Here is a 22,051-nt window from a genome sequence, read left to right as displayed (position 1 = left end):
TCAAGCTTGTGGACATGAATTACTGGCATCTTGAAACTCTACCCATCCACCTGAATCATCAGTTAGTACTGCTAGAAAGGTTCCCTGGAACCGTATTGTTTCAATAGAAACAACAGAGCAGCTCCACCTGAAGAGTTGTGCCAAAATGGAGTAACAGATGGACCAACGGATCTCAGAGCACCTCGCTGTTGTTGGTCACCATTTATTCTTCCAGATTTCTCATAAAAGTCAATTCCTCTAAATGTTGTCTGGGAATTATCACTCATAACAGAAATTTAGTTGATGCCAGAAGGAAGAGGTGGTTGAGATGATCTAATTCACATCTGAAGTGTTTACCAGTGCCAGACCAACATTTAGGATTGCATGGAGTGACCCCTCCTGTCCCAGTTACATAAGCACGTGCAGATTCCTAATGACAGCACCTTCTTGTTCCACTGAGTTCCTGCCCCATCCTCTTTGATATGTGTCTGGCTGGAATCAGTTACTGCAAATTACCTGACTGATTGGAGACACAAAAGACTACAGTTACAGGAGGAACTCAGCAGGCCAGGCAGCATGGATGGAAGGAAATGAACAGTCAACTTTTGATGTCAACACTCTTCATCTGATGAAGTGTCTCAGCCCAAAGTGTTGACTGTCCATTTCCCTCCACAGATGCTGCCTGACCTGTTGAGTTCCTCCAGCATCTTGTTTGTTATTATTGATTTTATTTTTATTTTTTTTACTAGGGGCACAGCAGAGTAACAGGGCATTCCAGGTGAATGAGCCTATACCGCCCATTTACACCAACGTGACCAATTAATCAACTAACCCATGTCTTTGAAACCCATATGTATGTTTACCCTCTTCAAACAGGGAGGCTGTTGCCGAGACCTCACTGATGACCTGGCATAAGGGAATTAATTCACAGAGATCATGCAAATGGGTTGCAAGTTTCCTGGTCTGAAGGACTCAATGCAAGAGCTCAATCTACTGGAAAATGGGAGTAGTCCCTTTGCAAAATCCACTTACACATGTCATGTGATTGAGAAAGCTTCAGTTTAGAGAGGCAATGACTAATGAAGGGGACAGGAGAGGCTCCTTCAACTGTAATAGTCAATTATCTTTTGGAGCCTCCATTTCATCCCTGAGTTTTCTGAACCATGGCAGAACCATATTATCTCCAGATTGGACTCTTGGTAACATAGCAGTAGCCTTACTTAATAAAGTGAATGGCTATTGTATTGGATAACCAGCAGACCTTGAGATTCAGAGTCAGTTGATCTAATGGAGCTGTGATCACTGCAATTCAACTTTTAAAAGCCTCTGGTTACTAAAAAGGCAACGACAGGGTTAAAATAAATGCCATACTTACAGCATCCAGCTTGACTACAGTTTCTGTTTTCTTTACTGGAACCTCTGTCTCCATGTTAATGTTGATATCGCCTGCAGGGTGAGAGATTGGGCCCCCATTTGCCATTGCCAAGAATCCATTCATCAATGTAGCTGAACAGAAACCCAGTGGAATCCAGGAGAGAGAGATACACAGGAAAAGACAAGGATAGAACATGGAGTAAAAAGTATGAGGAAGTGGACAGAAAAACTTCTAAAGGTGAAAGGGTAAGAAAAAAAGATGTTAAAGTGTGTACCTAAGAAGATGGTGTTTTATTGTTAAGTGTAAAACAGGCATGTCAACCACTTAGAATTTCATATTCCTATGATGAAAAGTACTGTAAAATGAATTCTGAACTTATGCAAAGCTGTACTTAGAAGCTGATGCATCTCATTATAACATTCACCCCCAGCCTACTGGACACCTATTTATACTGACCAAGTACTGAAGTTTCTTACACCCATAGTTTGAGATGTTTGCGAACTGCTCCTTTGAGGAGTTGTGCTTCTGAATGGGATTGGGAAGATAGTCCATCTTCCTTGGACTGAAATACAATTCTTTCCTCACAGAGCACAGATTCTTCAATGGAACGAGTGGCAAAACTTAAAATGTCAGAGATCAGAAATAAAACTTAAAAAACTGAAATTGTTGGGAAATCTACTAGCATTGCTACAAACAATAATATATTTATTGCACAATATTCAGTCTTTTATTGATCAAATATCACAATGGATTGCTTATTATTATCCATTGAAAACAGTTTATAACAACTTACACCAAGAATCAGTGCATCTCTACAACTTCATCTAATAACACTATATTATGGCAACAGTTATTTCAAAATCAATATCTTTATGTCTCAGCAGCACAATATTTTTGAAAATTCAAGTTTAAGACACCATCAACTTCCCCTCAAAACCAAGGTCACTATGGAATACTCTCACATAGTTTGAGGTGGTAAAGAACGTAACTGTTCTCTGGGTGCTGAAGCCTCCCACTCAACATCTTGCTCCACTAGTACTGTAGTCCCAAATCCAATTTACCCTCCATTTGGTTCTGTGACTTCTCTAAGATTAGATAGTTGACTATTTTTGGCACACTCTGTGCACTATCTTACTCCAATGGGTCAAGACAGAGAAAAAATTATCGATGAGGTTTTTGTAGAGTAAATTGGAGATCTTAATTATTTTGTGTACAAAGTGCATCACTTACGTACTCTTCTGATGGTTTTGATTTCTTTTCCTATTGCAACATTACGGGTCAGCAGAATATTCAGAGGTGCACCAATAGGATACAACCATATTTCCATCTGGGTACACAAGAAACCAGGTGGAGAGGAGATGCGAAATGACTGGAAAATTCTTATCCATTGTTTTGGATATCTCTGACTAGATTTATAATAAATAATATTGTATGTTCTTGGGTTTTACTCAATTCTTCCTATAGTACATTACAGGTTTTGCAAATCCCTGAGGACTGCTATGTATGGGAGGCGGGTTTCAGTTATTAAGTTCAGAGCTTATTTACACCTTATGCTAGTGACTTCTGGCATACATGTGAAAAAAATATTTAAGGGTTAAACCAACTCAAATTTTTGAGTAATAACAGAAAAATGTACATTGGATATCTGCTACTACAGAGGCTAGGTTTTGTTATTTATAATAGCCTCTACTCTGACAAAATTGAAATGGATAATTGAATTCCTCACTCCCTGCAACAACACCAAGTTTACATAGGCTACACGTCCAGAATTTACTATTACATGGTTAGAACATAATTATACATTCTTTTCCCTTTAAGAAGCATTGAATTCAAGTAATGTGAAGTGCCCTTCATTTGTCACTAATCCTCTACTTTCAGCATGGACCGATGACTTGAAGAATCATTGTTATAGTATTTTTGCTCTTTTCCTTATCCTTTCAGTGTGGTTTCCTGCCTGGTGTACAAGGCAGATAAAAGTGCCCCATAATTCTAGTGCCTGTTTATGAGTAAATGAGAGCCAAGAATACAAAATCGATAAATCAAAATAAAATCAAATAGATGATCAAATTCTCTTGCATATTGACTTTGTTTACTTGGAAAGAAACACACTTATAGAAGTTCCTATATGTAAATCAATTAAAGTGAAGCAGACTTGAACATCTTTTTGCAAAATTGACTGAAGATGTAAAGACTGAAGCAATGAACACAAAATGTTGGAGGAACTCAGCAGGCTAGGCAGCATCTATGGAAAAAAGTACAGTTGATGTTTCAGGCCAAAACAGGCAGAAACTGTTGATTGTACCTTTTTTCTTAGATGCTGCCTGGCCTGCTGAGTTCCTCCATCATTTTGTGTGTGTTGATCAGATTTCCAGAATCTGCAGATTTTTTTTTAGATTATGAGGACACTCAGTCCTCGTTTATTGTCATTTAGAAATGCATGCATGCATTAAGAAATGATACAATGTTCCTCCGGAGTGATATCACAAAATAAAGGACAAACCAAGACCCACACTGACAAAACCACATAATTACGGCATATAGTTACAGCAGTGCAAAGCAATACCGTAATTCGATAATTTTCTCTTGTATGTAAAGATTGGAGGTGGCTTTGAATGACTACAGAGTATTTCAATATTAGATAAAAGTGCACATCAGAAGTTCCTCAAAGCCTCTCAGTTCAGTGCATCTGATTCAGAGAGTGACATGATCTAGACACAAGATACAAGTTTCCAAGTGGTAATACCGAGTAAATAGGTGGAGATCTACTGTGTTAGTAATTGATAGAGCTGTTCGTCCCTATGAATATGCTGTTTTTCTAAGTATAAACATACCTGCATTTGCCCAGTTCTGAACTACGCTGTCAGGTGGTCTGTAGATGAACTTCCTTAAGGAGCCAACAGCATGTGAGCCAACTAACGTGTATCTGCCAAATGCACGACAGTCCACCACTCGGATATTAAGGGGAGGGTGAAGCAATTCATTCTCTGGTAAATCCTATGAACAATGGAAGGGATAATTACTATGAATTCTAGTGCATACCTGAGAATAAGACACGGGTATTGGATGGTTACACTTAGACAGATGTCACAGTTCTCACTGAAAACCCTGCTTTGCTGAGTTTAAGCCACAGTTGTCTTTGAGACTGAGGTGGACCAGGTGCATCTGTGATGGTTTTCTCTAGGATGACGAGACAATTCCAACGGAACAAACCATCAATTCACAGTATGTCCCCAACAGTATTGGAAAGTCATGCAGCTTGATGGGTTAATTGGCTACTGTAATGCAGAATCTGGGGGATGCATTGATCAGAATGTTGGGAGATAAAGATGTAAATTTTTGCTTGATGGTTGGCAGGGAAACAAACCAAGATAAGGTCTGCTTCAGCGATGCTTTAACAGAAACTTACCTCAAGGAAATGGACGCAGGCGGATGCTTCTTGCCATGAATTACTCTGCCTCAAACCTCAAATTTTCCCCCTGAAATGTGACCTTTTACAAGTCCCCTCAACCTGCTAAGTCTCAAACTGAACATTCCAACTGATTTCTGTGCTGATGATACCTCTCACTGACAGTGCTCTGTTTCAATTCCCAAGATCCTGAAAACTTGTCACAATGCAGGCTAAATACCACCACCTCCCCCAACTAATTCAATCTAAATCTGCAATATAATTCCAGGTCACACTCACTGCTTTTCCAAATGTATGTCTATCTCGTGACAGACTCTCTCTCTCTACACACATCCCTGAACTTTACTCCCCATCCACCAACATCTCTCACAGCCATCAAATTATAACTTTCATGGTTTACTCTGCTCACTCCTCTATGGAAGACTAAGTGAAATCCACTGAGCACTAGGCCTGTCCTTCTGTGCCTGAGGCTTTGGGCCTTGTGTGTAGTAGAATTCTGCAATGCCAGATCTTCATCAGAAAACCTGACTTAGCCTGCATTGTAACAAACTTTCAGGTAACCCTTATTTTTAGCTTCTTATAATTTTTCAGGCCACTTACAAAGAAAGATTAAAAATTGCAATAATGATTTTCATATCAATATCTTGTAACTCAAAGGTTCAATGAAGATTGGTCTCAAAAGCATTTAACAAAATAATATTCAGTCTGACAGTGAGCTTGGTGCATTTCGTTTATAACCATATAACAATTTCAGCACGGAAACAGGCCATCTCGGCCCTTCTAGTCCGTGCCCAACGCTTACTCTCACTTAGTCCCACCTATATGCACTCAGCCCATAACCCTCCATTCCTTTCCTGTCCATATAACTATCCAATTTTTTTTTAAATGACAAAATCAAACCTGCCTCTACCACTTCTACTGGAAGCTCATTCCACACAGCTACCACTCTCTGAGTAAAGAAGTTCCTCCTCGTGATACCCCTAAACTTTTGCCCCTTAACTCTCAACTCATGCCCTCTTGTCTGAATCTCCCCTACTCTCAATGGAAAAAGCCTATTCACAGCAACTCTATCTATCCACCTCATAATTTTAAATACCTCTATCAAGTTCCCCCTCAACCTTCTACGCTCCAAAGAATAAAGACCTAACTTGTTCAACCTTTCTCTGTAACTTGGGTAACCTCTCCTGGATTTTGTTGCCTGCACTACTTACTTGCTGTTTGATATTCAATTACTTTGAATTGGCAAATTTTCTGTTATTTAAATTTAGCAAACTTCTACTACACCTATGAAATCAATGTTGAATTTTGTGTTACCCTGTCTATCTCCAGAATATATGAAAAACTGCAGGCAATAGAACAGTGATTTTATGATAAACTGTAATCATGGTAACTCCAATATCTTCCAGTTTGTTTCAGTGAATTTGTGAGAAAATTCCAAGTGTTTCAGCTGAAATTGATCTCAGCTTTGTTTCTCCTGTAATTAGTTCCACCGATTGATGCAGAGGAAACACAGGAGCACCATCCATGTGGAAAAGACTAATCTAATGGACCGACTATCCATCTCTTAAAATTTCTACATGCAAGTGCATAATCATGGGAAAAATGAACTTCCTCGTGGCTTACGTTGTTGCTTCATTTTAAACCTGTTAATGACCATCATCTGCAATCAGTCTGTATAAATAAAACAATTTCAGGCTCTTTGTTCACTTGTACTAGACCTACAATGTGGGAACAGTGGAATGTTGTACTCTGTTTCTGAGATTATAGCTCCAATAAAGTACAGTAGATTGAACTAAATTTGGAAGATGTTATGTAATGCACAGCTGCTAACATTATACAAACTTAAAGCATGCACAACAGCAATAGTCTTTACTTACCACTTCAAAATACTTGACTAAAGTGCTAAAATTTGGATTTTTTTTGTAGTTTTGAATGACCACAGACTGCACACCCTTTCCAGCACATTCAATGTCAACTCGTGGTCTATCAACCTGCGCCAGGTTCACACGCTTAAGATCTCTGAGCCCCCAGAAGAGAATCTGCAGGAAATTAAAGAGGACGATTGCTTTATCTATATGTCCATTATCAAAAGCAATACTTGCAATCTGTGAGAAACCAGTCACACTGGTTTACTGTATATTGAGGTTGGATCCAATACATTTGATCAATTATATTTTGTTATTTTGTTGTAGCCATTTTACTTATTCAAAAGAGCATTTAATCACCTAGAACCAATAGGCATCAAAGATTAAAGTTAAAGCAGGAAATAAAAGCAGTAAATGCTGAAGGTACTCAGCAAGTTAGGAGCATCTGTGAAGGGAGAAACAGAGTTAATGTTTTAGATTGATATTAAAGTAGGCCCATTTTTCCCTACAAAATTAATGCTTGTTCATCCCTAAGGATGGTTGTTCATTCCTCAGAGAGATGATCCTACTTTTGCGAGAGATATCAATTCACTTTCCAACTTTTTCTTCCTTCCACTAAGGAATTGCTTGAGTTTTTCTTTCTGAAATAGTCCATTTGTGTTCAGAAACATAGCTGGTGGAAGAAGCTCACATTCCATCTTAAGACCAGAAGACCATAAGATAGAGGAGCAGAATTAGGCCACTTGGCCCATCGAGTCTGCTCCGACATTTCATCATGACTGATCCAGTTTTCCTCTCAATCACACTCTTCTGCCTTCTTCCTGTATCCCCTCATTCCTGACCAATCAGGAATCATCAACCTCTGCCTTAAATATACATAAAGATTTGGCCTCCACAGCTGCCTGCGGCAAAGAATTCCACAGAATCACCACTCTCTGGCTAAAGAAATTCCTCATCTCTGTTTGAAAAGAATGCTCCTCTATTCTGAGGCTGTGTCTTCTGGTCTCAGCACACCATATTCTTTCCAGTGACATAAAGATGATGGCCTGGTTTATGCTGATACACATATAACACTGTCCACTTCTTTGTTCCATCTCACCAGCCCCTGCTAAATCATACAGACATCATTGTCAAATCAGTCAAATATCATCTGACTGTAAACTGAACATTGCTGGTTTATTTGAACTGGGAAGTAAAATTAGATTAGGTTCTTCATTCTTGGTCAGCAGGGACACAATGGTCTGATTGGCTTCCTTCTATTCTATCAATTTTGTGTTTCTATGAAAATCCTGACGGAAGGCTAACAGTAACACTTGGCATTTGTATCCCGTCTCTCTTACGATGTGGTTGACCTTTCTTGAACTCAGGATAGAAGGTCTGGAAATTAAATGCTCATCAGACTATAATGTAATTGCTCATTTAATATTCTGTTCTAACAACGACAAGCATCTCCCTACCTCAATTCTGTACTTGCTTAATACTGGGCGGATCCCCTTTGGAACAGGGAGAATTGGACCACGGTCAGGATCTGTTGGACCATCAATTGGTGGCAGATTGTGTTTTCCAGAAGGAGGAATCTGGATAGAAGGAATAAAATTATATGTCAGTAATCAGCTAAGATTAAGATCTAAGAATTCAGTTTGAGATTAGCAAAGAAAAACCTACCACAACCTGGCAAAATCACTGAATGATACATTTTATCTTCAAAACAGAAAGTGCATTGGCAACTATGCAAGACATGAATGTTTCAGGTTGCATCTCCAGCATTTCTGGCTTGCATTCAAAACCACTGATTAAGTGAACTAATATTTGCAATATTATTAATAAAGTGTTTCAATAAAACGGAGCTTTTCAGAGTTGTAGAATATTATGTTTCACAGAACACACATCAAGAAAATGTCTTTCAAATGGAGAGGTTGACAACCTTCACATTCTCATGATACTAATTTCTATATCAACGTATGGGAGGATTACTTGATGCAAAAACACATGTTCAATCAGGCATTGCTCAAGCATTTCCAATTTGGTAGGCTATTCTTCAACTATTGTCTACTGTATTTCTTGCTGCTGCTTTCACTCCCATTTTTATGATGGTTCAGATGAGAGATAATGTCACTAGCCAGTACGACCTGTTGTTTTTACTTTTGCAGGTGGAAAATTGTGTGGTTTATCCTTAACAGTATTCCATTTGTGGAACTAATCCAAGCTTCTTCAAGAACTATCCAACCTTACATCAGTTTACAGAGACACTCAAAACCATGAATTCTTTTGATCACTACTGGGGCTGGTGTGTGGTGCTTGGTAACCAGAGACAATAATCTTAAGGAAATTAGCAAAGGAATCAGCCAGTAGGAATCACAGTGAATCTTCATTTTAAGCACTCCCTATTGTGGGAAATGAAATCTATTATGCAAATTTGGTCAAGTCTGAAGCCATGGTCGTTGATTCACCCATAGATCAATCATGTATTGTCTTTAGCGGATTAGTAGAATTATAATATGTTTCCCAGAAAGTGGCACAAATCTTAAATTTAACAATGAAATGGAGTGTTTTACACTCAAGTGCTCAGGCCACAGAGAGTTCCTGGTTTTATCCTCAGAGCTGGCAGAACAAAATAGCTTTGATACTGACTCATTGCAATAAGGTATCATCATGGGGTCAGTTATGATGATGCATTGGCACAGATGTGGTTGGAATCCATTGCTTATGCTATTGTTTCCTTTTGCACCAATACCTGCCACAAAAATGTTAGGTCACAGAAGAAAATTAAAAAAGAAATTAAGTGCAGAAACTCTGCCCAACCTTTCTGTTCAGACAACTAACTGCAGCAAACCTGAGTACGATATTATTACACATTACCTGCAGGAGCTCAAAAGCAGCAAGTAAGTCCCCAGCTGTTGAATTCCCTCGATAGATCTGATAATACTCCAATTGAGGAGGGAATCGAGGGGGGCTGTACTCCTCTTCTGCCATTTTTACCACGGGCTTTGAAAAGGTTCTACCAATATATTCTGCTTTTCCCTGCAAGCACAGTTTGCAAAGAATTACCTAACTTTATACAAGTGAAAGAGAGAAGTACACACATAGGCGCATAAGGTTTGCCGAGAATTTTAGTTGTTGAATTGTCCACACTCAGCATCAGACTATGTGGATTGTCAAATCTTGTTCAAGAAAGAGCAGGTACCATGGGTCCATGGTGGCTTTTAGGAACCTGGATGTTAGAGTTTGCTTTCAGAGCTCATTAGATTACTGTTTTTGATTTTTACAATTGCTCTAGGAATCCTTGTTTGTAATATTTGTTATTTACTGAAATATTTCTATTGTCTACACTATTTCTTCTACCACTCCACACTATGACTACTGCAATCATCAATAACTAATCTTAAAATTGTTCTTACCGGATCTATGTCAAACTTTGAAGGCTGTTTTGTTTGGTATTTCATTGTGTTCATAAGATGGAAAAGTTAGTGGCAGGGTTATCCAAAGTCATAACATGCTGTCAAGTGATCTGCATCTATCTCTAAATTTCCTTTAAGACACAGTACATTCAAATACTCTAAATTTTCTCAGAAAGAATGATTCCATTAATTTACTTTTCCTGCATTACCATCACAATTTATCATTGGTTCCTTGTATCATTGGTGTCAGTTTTATTTACATTTGCTTTTTGCAGACTGCCTCAAAGCCTTGACACTTTAAAATTCATTGATAGGATGTTGATGTCAGGAGCGAGGTCAGCATTTGTTGCAAGTCCCTCAATGGTCAGCTATCTTCTTGAATGGCTACAGGTCATGTGGTGAGAATACACATTCCCGTGACTGCATGGCTAGGTACTACTCAAACAACATCTATAAATTTGCCAATGACACAACCATTGTTGGCAGAATTTCAGATGGTGATGAGGAGGTGTATGGAAGTGAGTTAGATCAGCTGGTTGGTGCCACAGTGACAACCTTGCACTCAATGTCAGTAAGACCAAAGAATTGATTGTTGTCTTCAGGAAGGTGAAGTTGAGGCAACACACACCAGTCCTCATTGATGAAAAGGGTGTCAACATCTTTGAAGGTCTATCCTGGGCCCAACATATTGATGCAATTACAAAAAAGGCACAATAGTGGCTACATTTCATTAGGAGTTTGAGGAGACTTGGTATGTCACCCAAGACTCTTTACAAATTTCTACAGGTGTACCGCGAAGAGCATTCCAACTGGATGCATCACCATCTGGAATGGAGAGGCCACTGCACAGGATTGGAAAAAAAAAGCACTGCAGAATGTTGTAAACTCATCCAGCTCCATCATGGGCACTTCCTAGTATCAAGGGCACATTCAAAAGATGATGCCTGAAAAAGGACCCCCGTCACCAAGAACATGCCACCATCAAGAATGAGGTAAAAGAGCCTGAAGACGGACACTTAACGTTTCAGGAACAGCTCTCTGCCATCAGAATTCTGAATGGACAAGAACCTATGAACATTACCTCAATATTTTTTCTTTCTCTTTTTGTACTAATTTAATTTCATTTTTATATATACTTATTGTAAGTTATAGTATTTAAATTATGTATTGCAATGTAGTACTGCTACAAAACAACAAATTTCACAACATGTGCTAGAAAGATTAAACTTCTTTCTGATTCTGATGAGTAGTCCCAGGAACATGACATTCAGGTCAGTTAAAGTGCTGGCAGTGAAGGAAAAGTGCTTCTTTTAAAAATCAAAAAAGGAAGATGGCAAATTTTAATGGTATGAATGAATGGTCCAGGCTAGTAAAGGTTTTGTGAGAATAGTCATTTAAAAGAATTGGAACTTTATCAATGGAATATTCTTTCTGAGGGATTCAAGACTTTATGGCTAGCATGCAGAACAGCAACTTAAATATTGTTGTAAAGGTAAACTAACAGTTTACAAATTAAGGATAAGTTTGCTACAGAAAATATTATCTAACTCTAGCAACTTTAACCACTCTTTCTTGTGATACTCCTCAAAAGAAAAAGAAGCAAATTGCTTTATTTTCATTTTGTCCCCATTTCACCCCTAGTGTTCCTGCAATGGAACTGTTGACAGTACTAAACACAATCTGTTAACTGATCCAATAATCGTCTATTCCTAGATAACTAATGCACCATGGGAAACATGAAGACAGCATCAAATTTGATCTGGAGCATGCCTCTGCATAAAAATAAAACTTCACTATACGTTGCTCGGCTTGGGTAGAAATAGTAAAACCCACTCGGGGGAAGCTTGCAGAGTTACAGCCAAAGGCTTTTGTGATATTTTTGTCAACTATTTTGGATATTTGTGATTGATTTCATTAGGTGAGTGATGCTGACAAAACTATACTTATTGCACACCTTAGTTATCCATATGCCTTGTCCTTTAATCTGTCGTATTCCTGGAGGAGATTTGTACTCCCCGAGTAAAGTTATATCTGGAATTCCAGGGCAATAATCTAATTACAATGAAAAAGAATGGCACTGCAGGAGGGAGCCTTAAACAGGGGTCAGTAGTTCGATAGAAGGAAGGAGACAGAATTTGGATGTGATTTTTGATTGGCAGGCTGCAGGAAGTGGTGCTCCATGGAGATCTATTCTGAGGCTTTGATGTAAATCGTAAACACTTTGGACTTGAGGGAAGCAATAAATGGTGGCACCAAACATATCATTGCTTAATTTGATGATGTTTAAAGATAGATTGGAACTATAATTGTGAACTAGACACAAACAATAAAGCAGATACAGAGATATAGGGTAGATAGAGTTAATGGGTGGGCAAGGGCCTGTCAATGTAGGAAAGGTAAAACTGTCCACTTTGGCAGGAAAAATAAATACAATCATGTTATATAAAGAATCACAGGCCCAAATGCTGTTTTTATTTTGCTGGTAATTTGTATGTTTATACATTTAGTCTTCTTTGAACATACTGTTAGGAAGCACAGTGGGCTGGGGATAATTTACAAAGGAAATTAAATTAAGTAAGTAGACTTAAGTAAGTATAGAAGGTGGGCTTTATTCATCCGCTACGGAAAGAAATCAGGAATTTTGGAAGACCAAAGGCATTTAGTTATCAAGTTCACAAACCACTAAAGCTAGTAACAAAGTATAATAAATAATCATAATGGAATATTGGTCCTCTTCTCAAGGGAGTTAGAATTCAATGTTGGATGTGATGTTTCAGTTGCATAGAAATTTGTTCATTTCCTATTCCCAGTTATGTATATTGTTGTGGACACCAAACCACAGGTTAAGTATATTGGCCTTTCAAGGAAAGAGCTCAAATACATACCAGAATTATATTTAAAATGTTATGCTAAGAGGATAGGATGCATACATATGGCTGATATTCCTTTCAGTTTAGAAGGTATTTGTGTGATCTGAGTGAGGTGTTTCAAATGATGAAGGAATTCAATAGTATTCATATAGAAAAAGATATTCCCTCCAGTGGGGTATTTCAGCAACAGAGGATTTAATCCTGAGGGTGCAGCTGTGTCATTTGGAAGTGCAATTGGGAAACACCTTGTGTTCTTCACATAGGACAGCTATAGTGTTCTACTCTGGTTAGCCATAGATCTATATGCTGTTTGCCATGTAGATTGCTTTATAAGACAGCTTCACTGGATTGATACCTCAATCTAAAAACATCATATGGTGCTCTCAACAGCCATATTTTTGCCTTGGTGGTGATGGGACAACAAGGGTTGTAGACACAAAGTACACTGCAGATGCTGTGGTCAAATCAAGACGTACAAACAAGCTGGATGAACTCAGCAGGTCGGGCAGCATCCGTTGAAATGAGCAGTCAACGTTTCGGGCCGAGACCCTTCGTCAGGGTTGTAGACTGTGGTGGCATACGGTTAAAATGATGGAGGCTTTAATTTAAACAATCCATTTGCTTTAAAATACATTAGGGTGGCCTGAGATTGGAAAGAGAGGCTATTAATTCAGTTTATTTATTCCTACGGCTATTGCTAGGTCACTCAAAAGTGCCAAATGTTTGGGCTGCTAGATCTGCTTCCTGTTCCACTGAGGAACTGTAATGAAAAATCAACCAAAAATATCATTCACTGCTGATTTAAACATTGAAAGAAAATGGATTTGAAAATTAGATGAAAATAAAGCAGGAAGTCTTAATAGGAATATCATCTTAAAGAACCATTTGGCACTCATAATATTTGTCTAGCACAAATATACATTATTTGACAGCATAAAACATGTAATTACGATTTAAGGGTGCAACACTGTTTTCACTTGAGTTATAATCAGAAAATAACATATAGAAATTCTGGCTGTTGCAACATATTTTACAGTGAGCTATCTAATCTAATCTAATGAAAATCTATTTCTAATACTATTCAAACTACAGCAAGCCTGAAGAATGCAAACTCTACTTAGCCCATGGCATACAAAGCATCCAGCAAAAGTGAATATGAGGAAAAAAAGCAAAATCATATAGTCAGCCCTTATTTATTAATGTCAGTACATGGAAATCAAAGCTTACGCGGGATCTGTGAGGATGATAGCAAACGTAACACCAAAGTAATCATGTTATATTATTCTCTGGCTTCAGTTTCACAATCTAAAGTCAACTGCCCTATACAAACCTAAAATAGTAAAGTTGTGTTACTTTCATGGTGGTATATAAACACAGTTCATGTGTGTTATTTCATTGATCAGTGTCAAAGATTGTTAGACTTGTGTCATCTTTCAGTAATTATGTAGTTAACAGACATTAATACAAATGAGAACCTGCATTTAAAAATCTTTAAACAAAGCAGACCTACAATCAGTTTTGAAATAAACAGGATAACTTTGTAAACAAACCATACTCTCTACAGAGTCCAGGCAAATATTGTTTGCAAATTGATGTGACTCCAAGACATTCTCATAAGCATCAACCAAATATAAGACAAAGAGGCACGTGAATTGGCTTACATCAGACTAGACGTCAGGCATTGTTCGCTAAGCTATTTTGCATCATAGTGATTGACATCTAGGACGGTTCCTGACCAGACTTATTATATCACTTAGCATGTCATAAGCATATTTACTCCATCTGCAGTAAATGGAATGTTTTGGTAGCCAGAGAGTCAGCCCTCACAGCACTGAATTGAGTGTTTGTGTCCTCAGAAGCTTCTTGATTTAAATTACTTCATCCCAAGAAATGAGCTTGAACATTTAGAAGTGTTTTGTCAGTTAAAGTGTGGCCCCACTGGAAATATGCACTTCAGTTTATCAGGCACAAAATATTGAAGTAAATGATGTCACTGCAGATATTTAAATTGTATTGAATGACCTACTGTTTATCTTTGTTTGTAAGAATATACAAACTCATTGTGTGTGAGTTCAGAGAAATTCTGCTGAGTGTCTCCAAGGGAATGCTCGCTTGTTCTGATGAATAAAGACCTTTTACATTTACCATCTCCAATCTCCATGTGGCTTAGTCACTGTTATAATGGACCGTAGATGGTAGCAGGAACTGCTCTGAAATTATATTTGTCAGATGGTGAAATGATCTTAAATGGTTGTCATTATTGCCGTCATCATAGAGAGCACCATTAATCTAAACTGACAGCAGGTACAAGTATCTGACTGAGTTCAAAGGCTGCTTTATAGAATAGAAGATGTTGACATGCATGTTTGTAAATGCAACATTATAATGGAAACATAAATGTGCTTATGTTTTGAAGGAAAGACCATGAATAATGATAGGAAAGGAAAAGACTATAGCAATATAGTCTAATTAATAATAATAATAATAATAATAATAATAATAATAGCAATATAGTCTAGGACTTCAGTAAGGCCTTTGACAAGTTTCTGCACAGAATGTTAGTTAGGAAGGTTCAATCGTTAGGTATTAATATTGAAGTAGTAAAATGGATTCAACAGTGGCTGGATGGGAGATGCCGGAGAGTAGTGGTGGATAACTGTTTGTCAGGTTGGAGGCCAGTGACTAGTGGTGTGCCTCAGGGATCTGTACTGGGGTCCAATGTTGTTTGTCATATACATTAATGATCTGGATGATGGGGTGGTAAATTGGATTAGTAAGTATGCAGATGATACTAAGGTAGGTGGCGTTATGGATAATGAAGTAGGTTTTCAAAGTTTGCAGAGAGATTTAGGCCAGTTAGAAGAGTGGGCTGAGCGATGGTAGATGGAGTTTAATGCTGATAAGTGTGAGGTGCTACATTTTGGTAGGAATAATCCAAATAGGACATACATGGTAAATGGTAGGGCATTGAAGAATGTGGTAGAACAGAGTGATATAGGGATAATGGTGCATAGTTCCCTGAAGGTGGAATCTCATGTGGATAGGGTGGTGAAGAAAACTTTTGGTATGTTGGCCTTTATAAATCAGAGCATTGAGTATAGGAGTTGGGATGTAATGTTAAAATTGTACAAGGCATTTGTGAGGCCAAATTTGGAGCATTGTGTACAGTTCTGGTCACCAAATTATAGGAAAGATGTCAACAAATTAGAGAGAGTACAGAGGAGATTTACTAGAATGTTACCTGGGTTTCAGCACCTAAGTTACAGAGAAAGGCTGAACAAGTTAGGTCTTTATTCTTTGGAGAATAGAAGGTTGAGGGGGGACTTGATAGAGGTATTTAAAATTATGAGGGGGATAGATAGAGTTGACGTGGATAGGCTTTTTCCATTGAGAATAGGGGAGATTCAAACAAGAGGACATGAGTTGAAACTTAGGGGGCAAAAAGTTTAAGGGTAACGTGAGGGGGAATTTCTTTACTCAGAGAGTGGCAGCTGTGTGGAATGAGCTTCCAGTAGAAGTGGTAGAGGCAGGTTCGGTATTGTCATTTGAAGCAAAATTGGATAGGTATATGGACAGGAAAGGAATGGAGGGTTACAGGCTGAGTGCGCGTCAGTGGGATTAGGTGAGAGTAAGTGTTCGGCACGGACTAGAAGGGCTGAGATGGCCTGTTTCTGTGCTGTAATTGTTATATGTTATATGGTTAATAGTGAGCAATCCATACTACCATGCAAGGAATATCTGGGATATGAGAGGGATATTTATTTGCCTCAAAACCATGTTCTGTGTTAATTAATCCTGCCTCTGAGAAGAGGTCTGCCTGAAAGGGCTCTTATGCCAGTAAACCGGCATAGAATGATGTGTCATGAAAGTCTTTGGGAAGAGTACTAATGGACAAGAGCAAACAGACATTCATTTTATACAATGCTCAACTTGCTTGCATTCACATTGAAAACAAGTCAAACGACTCCTGAAATAAACTATACTTCGTAAATTCTATAGTGAGATTACTGACAAAAGATAGATGGATAAATTCTTAATTAGGGATAGGATCAAAAGCTTTAACGGTAAAGAGCACAGTGTGATTATGGAGCTCTTCTGTCATTCCTGGTTTCTAAAACCACTGCAGTGCCTCAGAAAGCTGACGTCCATCATTTTGGACCCTCATCTCCCAGGACATGCCCTCTGCTCATTGTGACCATCAGGAAGGAGGTACAGAAGCCTGAAGGTACACGCTCAATGATTCAGGAACAACTTCTTCCCCTCTGCCATCCAATTTCTGAATGGACACTGAACCCATGAATGCTACCTCACTACTTTTTTATTATTCTTTTGTACTACTTATTTGAATTCAACTATTTAATACACACACACACACACACACACACACACACACACACATATATATAGGTGCCTATATATATATATACTGTTACACAGTTTTTTTTCTATATTTATCTTGTATTGCATTGTACTGCTACCACAAAGATAACAAATTCATGACATATGCCAGTGATATTAAACCTGATTCTGATTTGATTTATTAAAACAGTCACACACAAACTGCTGGAGGAACTGAACTGGTCAGGCAGCATCTATGGAGGAAAATGGACAGTCAATGTCTTGGTTCGAGACCATTCATCAGGACTCAGGAGGTTCAGATCCTCCAGCATTTTGTGTGTGCTCCAGACTTCCAGTATCAGCGATCTTTCATGTGTCCATATTAAGATGGCAAACTGATTGAGTGATGAATAATGTACAAAGTACGATTGGGTACACAGCAGTGGCCATGGGTGGAACTTGAGACAGACCATATAACATAATGTTTGTGAAATACAGACTATTGGTTGAAAGGTATTTTCCTGTTCATGTGTTAAATTCCACATACCTTTGGAAATACTAACAGACTTTGTATAAGACCATTTTTAAATGCATGTACTGAATTGCTCTTTAATTTAACTGGGAGATCTAATTTCCTATTTTCACAGTAGTTTACAATATTAAAACTTTCTATGGACTGGGCATGTCAAACTCTTTGTTTAGCATAAAGAATTTGGATTCCTTACCACAGTGTCCTGGTCGTAAATTTCTATGACCACAATCGGAGGGTCATCTCTCAGTTCCTGTGCTTCACCATACAACTCAATGTTGTCAAACACTAGCAGCTGGTCCCAAGTTGGGCAAAGTGTCTCCTGTAAAACCTACGGAAGGGAAAATAGTGAAGATGAAATTGGACACACGACAATACTGAAGTTATATGCTAAAGCTTAGATTCCTGCATCCATTTCTGTATTTCTCCAGCAACACTTAGCTAAAGTTAATACAAGAGACATGATCCCATGTATTTTGACTTTATAGTAATCTAAAAGAAATTACAAATAATGTATAACAGAGCAGTGAAGAAAAAGAAAATTTAGTCAGTGAGGTCTAAATCAGCAGATCTTACAGTCAAAGTTACAGTATAATTTGCTAGCTATTGCATTGGACAGGACTTCTAACCTTAATTTAGCATTAGCTCAAATGGTTTTAAAGATAAGAACACAAGAAAATGGGAGCAGGAGTAGGTTACTCTGCCCTCAAATCTACCTGCCATTCAATATGATTATAGCTAATTTGCCACAGTTGACATCTCCTCTTCTGTGCCAGTTCTCCATAGCCCTGAATGCTTTTAAGAAACCTACTTTCTCTTTAAATACTCTCAATGAGCCAGCCTCTACAAAGCTCTGGGTTAGAGAATTCGAGAGATTGACTACTCTCTGTGAGAATTTACCCTAAACATCTCTGTTTTAAATAACAGCACACTAATCTTGCAACTAAAATTTATTGTTCAAGATTCTTCCGCTGGTACATCTTGACATTTACCATGCCTCTTAATGATATTAAATGTTTTAACGTGGTCATCTCTCATCATTCTATATTTCTAACATTATAGATCAAAAGTAAAATCAGAGATGTATTGAATTTTATTTTAAAAGGATTAAGTAATTAGCTCTTGCTTTCTTCCTGCACCAATATTCATTTGAGAAGTAGTTTGATGTATTCATGCTTCTACTGTTGCTTATCTTGAATTAATGTGGGATGCTTATTTTTTTAAAACACACTTCACTTGCCTAAAAGCCAGAGAGTTCAGAGCCTAAACTTACAGAACAATCAAACTCTCACTTCCTTATTTCCAGGTATACGATTTTTAAATTTTAGAATCTACTCCACTCATAAAGATTTCAGGTGCACGTAATACAAAAAATTATGTCAATGTTTCCATTGCAAGTCATGCTCTTCAAATTACTAAACATAGCTAACTAGTTAACATTTGTATACATCCCTTGAGCAAACAGTTCGTAGTCTTCACACAGATTCCAGCCACTTAGTATTCAGGCTGGAAGGCCTGAAATTGCAGCCTTTGCAATGTCTTCAACACATCTCTGAATATGTGGCTCTGGATCTTAGTTTGCAGCACTTGATCACTGTCAACATTGTACCCTGGATGAAAAGTGAGACTTGGGGAGAAAAGGGGATGTCTTTCACTGCTTTGATAGTTCTCCAGCAGCAGTTGACAATTGCAGTTTGTGCCTCCAGGAGCAGATCGCACAGCAGAGATGGATCTGTTATTCAGCTGTTCGGGCCAAGTTGCAACAATCCCATTGACCCACCCATGCTCGTGGCAAAGCACTCACTGAGAAGGAAATTGGCAGTGATGTCACTGCCAGTGCAGCTATCACAAAGACTGATAGCCTGCCAAACCAGAACACTCTTAAAAGGTTGGCCTTGTCACTCATGTGCTTGTCTGACAGCTCTGGTGAAGAGTCTGGCAAACAACTTTGACAGTCAGCTTTAGAAATCATCACAGTGGATCCGCTGTATTCTTTCCCAGTAGAGCTATGATGAGACTTTACATCAACCGCTGCTTGATCAACTTGTCATCAGAAGCATTCTTTTGGCTAAAACGTGGCATGGTCTAACTGAATGGGAAGTTCTAAGGCAACACTGGGGACAAGTTGATAGTACAGATAGGTAGTTTACAGCTGGAAAGGACATGTCCATACTATGTAACAATGAACTTGCCATGAAGTGACACTTGGTGTACACAAGGTCCGGATGCAGCTTGATGAAACCACTGACAAAAATAGCAATGAAGATGAGTGTCACACTTGGGTACATGTTCACCTCTTTCTCTGGAGGTTTGTACCTGGAGATTTAACAAGACACGTCTAGTTCTCAGCTTTGGTTAAATTGAAAAGGCCTTGGGTGGTTGGTATAACATGGCTGTGGAGTTCGGTTCTTAAATACAGCGTTATGCAAAAGTTTGGGCACCCTGATCAAAATTTCTGTTACTGTGAATAGCTAAGCAAGTAAAAGATGACCTGATTTCTAAAAGGCATAAAGTTAAAGATGACACATTTCTTTAATATTTTAAGCAAGATTACTTTTTCCCCCATCTTTTACAGTTTCAAAATAACAAAAAGGGTAAAGGGCCCGAAGCAAAAGTTTGGGCACCCTGCATGGTCAGTACTTAGTCTCCCTTTTGGCAATTATCACAGCTTTTAACCGCTTTCTGTAGCCAGCTAAGAGTCCTTCTATTCTTGATTGGGGGATTTTCGCCCATTCTTCCTTGCAAAAGGCTTCTAGTTCTGTGAGATTCTTGGGCCGTCTTGCATGCACTGCTCTTTTGATGTCTATCCACAGATTTTCGATGATATTTGGGTGGGGGACTGTGAGGGCCATGGCAAAACCTTCAGCTTGCGCCTCGAGGTAATCCATTGTGGATTTCGAGGTGTGTTTACGATTATTATCCTGGTGTACAAGCCATCCTCTTTTCATCTTGAGCTTTTTTTTTAAACAGACGGTGTGATGTTTGCTTCCAGGATTTGCTGGTATTTAATTGAATTCATTCTTCCCTCTACCAGTGAAATGTTCCCCGTGCCACTGGCTGCAAAACATGCCCAAAGCATGATCGATCCACCCCTGTGCTTAACAGTTGGAGAGGTGTTCTTTTCATGAAATTCTGCACCCTTTTTTCTCCAAACATACCTTTGCTCATTGCGGCCAAAAAATTCTATTCTAACTTCATCAGTCCACAGGACTTGTTTCCAAAATGCATCAGGCTTGTTTAGGTGTTCCTTTGCAAACTTCTGACACTGAATTTTGTGGTGAGGACACAGGGAAGATTTTCTTCTGATAACTCTTCAATGAAGGTCATATTTGTGCAGGTGTTGCTGCACCATAGAACAGTGCACCACCACTCCAGAGTCTGCTAAATCTTCCTGAAGGTCTTTTGCAGTCAAACAGGTTTTGATTTGCCTTTCTAGCAATCCTATGAGCAGTTCTCTCGGAAAGTTCTCTTGGTCTTCCAGACCTCAACTTGACCTCCATCGTTCCTGCTAAGTGCCATTTCTTAATTACATTACAAACTGAGGAAACTGCTACCTGAAAGTGCTTTGCTATCTTCTTATAGCCTTCTCCTGCTTTGCTGGCATCATTTATTTTAATCTTCAGAGTGCTAGGCAGCTGCTTAGAGAAGCCCATGGTTGGGACAAGGTTTGAGGAGTCAGGGTATTTATAAAGCTTTGAAATTTGCATCATCTGGCCTTTCCTAATGATGACTGTGAAAAAGCCATAGCCCTAACAAGCCAATTAAGGTCTGAGACAGTGGTAAAAGTTATCTGAGAGCTCAAATCTTTTGGGGTGCCCAAACTTTTGCATGGTGCTCCTTTCCTTTTTTCACTGTAAAATTGTGTGTGTGCGCTCACGTGCGCACGTCTTTAACTCCTGGTGGAGTCATCAGAGTGCCGTCATGACAAGCTTTCTACACCGATCATTTTAGTGATTGCTCATTGTACGGCATGTCTTGGGCATCTGAAACCTGGTGGAGCCCATCCCTCTGCAGGTTTTTTTTTACACAAGGTCGAGTTGCTAGCTCGACACTCAACCCAGGCACGGATGGAGAGCATTGAAGGGAACCGGCTGGATTTGAACTCAGGACCTCTTGCCCCGAAGTCCAGCCAGCTCATCTAAAATTGTACAAAACAAAAACAATACACTAAACTTGTTTAAAATGTTGAAAAGAATGTTTCATCTTTAACTTTATAACGTTTGGAGATCAGTTCATCTTCTAATCACAGTAACAGAAATTTTGACCAGGGTGCTCAAACTTTTGCATGCCA

General features: G+C 38.7%; 1 protein-coding gene and 1 long non-coding RNA gene across 11 annotated transcripts in view; one reads left to right on the top strand and one right to left on the bottom strand.

The window, feature by feature from the left end:
• The window catches only part of LOC140733560 (uncharacterized), a 38,258-nt gene extending 31,775 nt beyond the window's left edge, over positions 1-6,483 (top strand). The window contains exons 3-4 of the long non-coding RNA XR_012100313.1: positions 1,432-1,599; positions 6,245-6,483. This is a non-coding gene — a long non-coding RNA (uncharacterized lncRNA). The remainder of the gene's footprint in view (positions 1-1,431; positions 1,600-6,244) is intronic.
• otofa (otoferlin a) overlaps positions 1-22,051 on the bottom strand; it is a 360,719-nt gene that overhangs the window by 50,170 nt on the left and 288,498 nt on the right. For 6 of the 10 annotated variants that reach the window (XM_073057032.1, XM_073057034.1, XM_073057037.1 and 3 more), the window contains exons 26-31: positions 17,957-18,091; positions 9,485-9,646; positions 8,083-8,202; positions 6,638-6,799; positions 4,186-4,348; positions 1,355-1,485 (exon numbers count right to left, since the gene is read on the bottom strand). In XM_073057032.1, the coding sequence (XP_072913133.1) occupies positions 1,355-1,485; positions 4,186-4,348; positions 6,638-6,799; positions 8,083-8,202; positions 9,485-9,646; positions 17,957-18,091 (873 nt within the window). The remainder of the gene's footprint in view (positions 1-1,354; positions 1,486-4,185; positions 4,349-6,637; positions 6,800-8,082; positions 8,203-9,484; positions 9,647-17,956; positions 18,092-22,051) is intronic. The other 4 variants (XM_073057038.1, XM_073057040.1, XM_073057039.1 and 1 more) reach the window with 1 other exon arrangement.

The sequence above is a fragment of the Hemitrygon akajei genome, chromosome 9 (assembly GCF_048418815.1).
Source record: "Hemitrygon akajei chromosome 9, sHemAka1.3, whole genome shotgun sequence".
NCBI classification, from domain to species: domain Eukaryota; kingdom Metazoa; phylum Chordata; class Chondrichthyes; order Myliobatiformes; family Dasyatidae; genus Hemitrygon; species Hemitrygon akajei.
Note: the sequence above shows the minus strand (reverse complement) of the source record. Positions and strands in the feature narration are given on the sequence as shown.